Consider the following 6,150-nt stretch of genomic DNA (forward strand, 5'->3'; position numbering starts at 1 on the left):
CGGCTAACTTTGTATTTTATTAGAGACAGGGTTTCACCACGTTGCCCAGGCTGGTCTCGAACTCCTGACCTCAGGTGATCTCCATGCCTTGGCCTCCCAAAGTGCTGGGATTACAGGCATAAGCCACCACGCCCAGCTGCAGATTTTTTAAATTAGTTATTTTATTACTATGTTCAGCCCTGAAAGAAAAAGAATAGGTATTGAAATATCTGCCACTCCCATTGTGTCTTGCAAAAATCTGCGTCACCCAAGAGGTTGGGTTTCAGGAGTTGGCTACTCAGCTCTGGGGGTCCAATAGTGGGACATGGGTCTTTACTTGTCTCTGTGGGATTTGGGGACCAAGTGTGGGAATTATCAGTGAATTCAAAGGAGTTGTGAATTCTCTGCTGAAGGAAGGATGTCAGGCACACATAGATCCTGGTGGCCATATGTCCTCACTCAGCCAGCAACTCAGTTCTCTGGGCTCCAGCAGAGGCAGGTGGAAGGGGCTGCTCCTGCAGCTGTGGTCAGAGTAGGGAACAGGAGGCTGGACGGGCCTATAGAGCATGTCATCTCTGTCTCTCTCCGCATAAACACATCTGGATAACAGGACAGGTAACAAGGACCCACCACCAATGGGCTTCCCATGTAGAGACAACATTTGATGACTTAATCTTCCATCAAGAGAGACATCCTTTTCAGTTTAGTTATCCTAAGGAACACTTTGTATGGAAGCGGTAGAATCAAGATTTTTATATCACACACCCCACCCCGACTTTCTGTGCCACTTATAAAAATAATATACTTGGGGTTGGGTGTAGTGGCTCATGCCTGTCATCCCAGCACTTCGTAGGCCAAGGCTGGCGGGTCACTTGAGGTCAGGAGTTTGAGACCAGCCTGGTCAACTTGGTGAATCTCCATCTCTACTAAAAATAGAAAAATTAGCTGGACGTGGTGGCAGGCGCCTGTAATCCCAGTTGCCCAGGAGGCTGAGGCAGGAGAATTGCTTGAACCTGGGAGGTGGAGGTTGAGTGATTGTACTCCAGCCTGGCAACAGAGCAAGACTCCATCCCAAACAACAACCACAGAATCATTTTAAACATACAGATTTAAATATATTCATCTTTCAACTGTTTTGGGGGTATTGGGGTGATGGAAATATAATTATTTTTCTTATTGATATTCAAACTGTCTCATATTTGACCAGCTAGAACCCTGGTACAATATTTTAGTATGAAATTCTGTAGACTTTTAGAAATGTACACACAAATATATAAAATGAGGATAAATATTTTATTATAAATATTTAAATAAACTTTATTGAGGTATAGTCTACATAAAATAAGACTCACCAACTTAAATTCAAGGTTTTTAAGTGTACAGCTTGAGTGAGTTTTTTCAACTTAAAAAATTTCTTTCCTTTTTTTTTTTTTTTATTGAGACAGAGTCTCTGTCACCAGGCTGGAGTGCAGTGGTGCCATCCTGGCTCACTGCAACCTCCACCTCCTGGGTTCAAGAAATTCTCCTGCCTCAGCCTCTCAAGCAGCTGGGATTCTAGGTATCTGCCACCACGCCCAGCTAATTTTTGTATTTTTAGTAGAGACAGGGTTTCACAATATTGGCCAGACTGGTCTTGAACTCCTGACCTTGTGATTTGCCCACTTCAGCCTGCCAAAGTGCTGGAATTACAGGCATGAGTCACCACACCTGGCTAAAAATTTATTTCTTAGTTGACAAATGATCATACATGTTCGTGGCGTTCATAGTTTTTGTTTGTTTGTTTTTTTGAGACGGAGTTTCGCTCTTGTTACCCAGGCTGGAGTGCAATGGCGCGATCTCGGCTCACCGCAACCTCCGCCTCCTGGGTTCAGGCAATTCTCCTGCCTCAGCCTCCTGAGTAGCTGGGACTACAGGCACGGGCCACCATGCCCAGCTAATTTTTTGTAGTTTTAGTAGAGAACGGGGTTTCACCATGTTGACCAGGATGGTCTCGATCTCTTGACCTCGTGATCCACCCGCCTCGGCCTCCCAAAGTGCTGGGATTACAGGCTTGAGCCACCGCGCCCAGCCAGTTTTGTGGTTTTTTTTGAGACAGGGTCTTGCTCTGTCACTGAGGCTGGTGTGCTGTGGCGTGATCACCGCTCACTGCAGCCTTGACCTCCTGGTCTCGAGCCATCTTTCCACCTCAGCCTCCTGAGTAGCTGGAACCTCCTGAGTAGCTGCCACCATGCCCGGCTAATTTTTAATTTTTTGTATAGGGACAGTCTCCTTATGTTGCCCAGGTTGGTCTTGAACTCTTGGCCTCAAGGGATCCTCCTGTGTCAGCTTCCCAAAGTGCTGGGATTACAGGTGTGAGCCACTGCGCCCAGCTCTTAGTAATGTTTTGATATTAATACATAAAGTATATGGGGAGATAAGGTCAGGGTAATTAGCATATCCATCATCGCAAACATTTACTGTTTCTTTTATTTATTTATTTATTTTGCTACTTCTTCTGTGATGACATTTACCATGTCATTGTGTTGGGAACATTCAGTGTCCTCCTTCTAGCTCTTTGAAGCTCTGTAATACATTATCGTTCACTTTAGTCATCTTACAGGGGTACAGAACATTCTTAATGAGTTTCAAGAAATGTATACAGTCTTGTAAGCACCACCGTTACCACGTGGAATGCTTTTATCACCCTGAAACGCCTTTTGTGTGTCTTACCAGTCAGTTCCTTTCCTTGCACTAGCAATTCTTTTTTTATTTTTTTGAGACAGAGTCTCGTTCTGTCGCCCAGGCTGGAGTGCAGTGGTGTAGTCTCAGCTCACTGCAACCTCCACCTCCTGGATTCAAGTGATTCTCCTGCCTCAGCTTCTTGAGCAGCTGGGATTACAGGTGTGCACCACCACGCCCGGCCAATTTTTGTATTTTTAGCAGAGAAGGGGTTTCACCACATTGGTCAGGCTGATTTTGAACTCCTGACCTCAAGTGATCCGGCTGCCTCAGGCTCCCAAAGTGGGATCCTAGGTGTGAGCCACCACACACGACATCCACTGGCGGCACTTGATTGCCTGTCACCATAGCTATGCCTTTTCTATTTTGCCAATACTTTCTTTTCATTTTTTGGTTTTGTTTGTTTTGAGACGGAGTCTGGCTCTGTCGCCCAGACTGGAGTGTAATGGTGTGATTTCAGCTCACTGTAACCTCCACTTCCTCAGTTCAAGGGATTCTCTCATCTCAGCCTCCTGAGTAGCTGGGACTACAGGTGCATGCCACCATGCCCCACTAATATTTGTATTTTTAGTAGAGATGGGGTCTCACCATGTTGCCCAGGCTGATCTTGAACTCCTGACCTCAGGTGATCCACCCACGTCAGCCTCCCAAGATGCTGGAATTACAGGCATGAGCCATTGCACCCAGTCGCCATTACTTTCAACGGCAATAACCGCAGTTACTTTTGTCCTAGCTTAACGGCTTTCCGTATCGAAGGAATAATACAGCCTGTGGCCTTTGGGGTCTGGTTTCTTTCACTGAGCGTGATGCTTTTGACATTCAGCTATTTTACTGCATCATTTCTCTCCTTTTACTGAGTTGTACTCTATAGATATGCATTGGGTCTTTTGTTTGTTTTTAAGACAGAGTCTCACTCTATCACCCAGGAAGGAGTATAGTGGCGTGATCTAGGCTCACTGCACCCTTGGCCTCCCAGGCTCAGGTGATTCTCCCACCTCAGCATCCCAAGTAGGTGGAACTACAGGTGTGCGATACCATGCCTGGCCAACTTTTTGTATTTTTTTGTAGAGGCAGAGTTTGCCACCTTGCCCAGGCTGGTCTCCAACTTCTGGGCTCAAACGATTTGGGTAATTCTACGTTTAAACATTTCAGGAGACTTACTTTGCAATGAACAGTTAGACTAGACCATCTTCCCATATCAGCATGTGTAGACACTTCCTGCTGCTTCGTTCCTTCTTTTTTTTTTTTGATATGGAATCTTGCTCTGTTGCTCAGGCTGGAGTGCAGTGGCACTACCTTGGCTCACTGCAACCTCTGCCTTCCAGGTTCAAGCGATTCTCCTGCCTCAGCCTCCCAAGTGGCTGGGATTACAGGTGCGCGCCACCGCCTGGCTAATTTTGATATTTTTAGTAGAGACAATGTTTCACCATGTTGGCCAGGATGGCCTCAAACTCCTGGCCTCAAGTGATTCACCCATCTCAGCCCCCACAGTGTTGGGATTACAGGCGTGAGCCACGGCGCCCAGCCCTACTTCCTGCTTCTTAACCACTGGGCAGTACTTCACTGTATGGAAATAGCATGGCTTACGTATCCAGCTCTATATTGGACATTTGGGTCATTTCTTGACTTTTGGTGCTCTAGGCAATGACACATATCGCTTTCTGAAGGGCCTTTGGGTGGCCTCTGTTCTTTGACCGCATGCACAATACTGCAAGGAACGTCTTTGTGAGATGTTTTGCAGACTGAGTCCCTAGATGGGGCAAGGTGAGTGACTGAGCTGTGTTCGGAGCTTCGTTCTGGCCTAATTATGACCCTGTCACCTTATTCCACAGGGGACCAACCAGGCACCATGGCACAGAAGGGCCAACTCAGTGACGATGAGAAGTTCCTCTTTGTGGACAAAAACTTCATCAACAGCCCCGTGGCCCAGGCTGACTGGGCTGCCAAGAAACTCGTCTGGGTCCCCTCGGAGAAGCAGGGCTTCGAGGCAGCCAGCATCAAGGAGGAGAAGGGGGATGAGGTGATTGTGGAGCTCGTGGAGAATGGCAAGAAGGTCACGGTGGGGAAAGATGACATCCAGAAGATGAACCCACCCAAGTTCTCCAAGGTGGAGGACATGGCGGAGCTGACGTGCCTCAACGAAGCTTCCGTACTACACAACCTGAGAGAGCGGTACTTCTCAGGGCTAATATATGTGAGTATTGCGGGGCAGCCAGGTACCTACTCCTGGCCTCACAAGGGACGCAGGCATTAGAAATGCATTGGGAGGGCGGGGCTTGGTGGCTCACGCCTGTCATCCCAGAACTTTGGAAGGCCAAGGTGGGCAGATCACCTGAGGTCAGGAATTGCAGGCCAGCCTGGCCAACATGCTGAAACCCCGTCTCTACTAAAAATAGAAAAATGAGCCAAGTGTGGTAGTGTGCACCTGTAATCCCAGCTACTCGGGAGGCTGGGGCGGAAGAATTGCTTGAACCCAGGAGGCAGAGGTTGTAGTGAGCTGAGATCACACCACTGCACTCCAGCCTGGGTGACAGAACAAGACTCTGTCTCAAGAAAAAAAAAAAAAAAGGGTGGGGGGAATGTGTTAGGAAGGCTGAAGTTTTGATGGAGGGAGACTGCATCATGAGGCAGAATCATTCCGACATGCGTTCACATCTCATTCCTTGAGCAGGTCATTTCCCCTCTTGAAGCCTCAGTTTTCTTATCAGTAAAATGGGAATAATCACCCTCTTGTAGACAGGAGGTGTGCCATCTCACGTCATCACATATGCCAAGTGCCAAGATGTATGATAAGCTCTCAATAGATTTCATTGATATCATTCTCTGTCCTTCCTTCCTCTTGAAAATAAAGAAGAGCTCATAACTGCTTTAGAAAGACTGGTTTTTCTTGGCAGCCAGGTGGGTAGGAGACATGAAAATGTGGCTAGGTTGTCCAGGCACAGTAGCTCATGCCTATAATCTCAGCACTTTGGGAAGCCAAGGCAGGCAGATCACCTGAGGTCAGGAGTTCGAGACCAACTTGGCCAACATGGTGAAACCCTTTCTCTACTAAAAACAAAAATGAGCTGGGCGTGGTGGCATGTGCCTGTAATCCCAGCTTCTCAGGAGGTCGAGGCAAGAGAATTGCTTGAACCCAGGAGGCAGAGGTTGCAGTGAGCCGAGATTGTGCCACTGCACTCCAGCCTGGGTGACAAAGCAAGACTCGGTTTCAAAATAAAAAAAAGTGGCTAGGTTTTAGGGAAGCCTTCCTTGTCACAGAGAGTCTGTGATCTGCCCACCTCGACCTCCCAAAGTGCTAGGATTGCAGGTGTGAATCACTGCACCCGGTCAATTTTTAAAAAAATATTTTGTAGAGGCTGGGGTCTCACTCTATTGCCCAGGTTGGTCTCAAACTCCTGGCCTCAAGTCATCTCCTGCCTTGAGTTTTCAAGGCACTGGGATTACAGGTGTGAG

General features: G+C 47.4%; 1 protein-coding gene across 4 annotated transcripts in view; it reads left to right on the forward strand.

Moving 5' to 3' along the window:
* Nucleotides 1-6,150, forward strand: part of MYH11 (myosin heavy chain 11) — a 156,350-nt gene that overhangs the window by 15,371 nt on the left and 134,829 nt on the right. For all 4 annotated transcript variants that reach the window (XM_017533167.2, XM_017533185.2, XM_017533189.2 and 1 more), the window contains exon 2: nucleotides 4,530-4,891. In XM_017533167.2, coding sequence (XP_017388656.1) covers nucleotides 4,547-4,891 — 345 coding nt within the window. In that variant the 5' untranslated portion in view covers nucleotides 4,530-4,546. The remainder of the gene's footprint in view (nucleotides 1-4,529; nucleotides 4,892-6,150) is intronic.

Source organism: Cebus imitator, unplaced genomic scaffold, assembly GCF_001604975.1.
Source record: "Cebus imitator isolate Cc_AM_T3 unplaced genomic scaffold, Cebus_imitator-1.0 Scaffold4, whole genome shotgun sequence".
NCBI classification, from domain to species: domain Eukaryota; kingdom Metazoa; phylum Chordata; class Mammalia; order Primates; family Cebidae; genus Cebus; species Cebus imitator.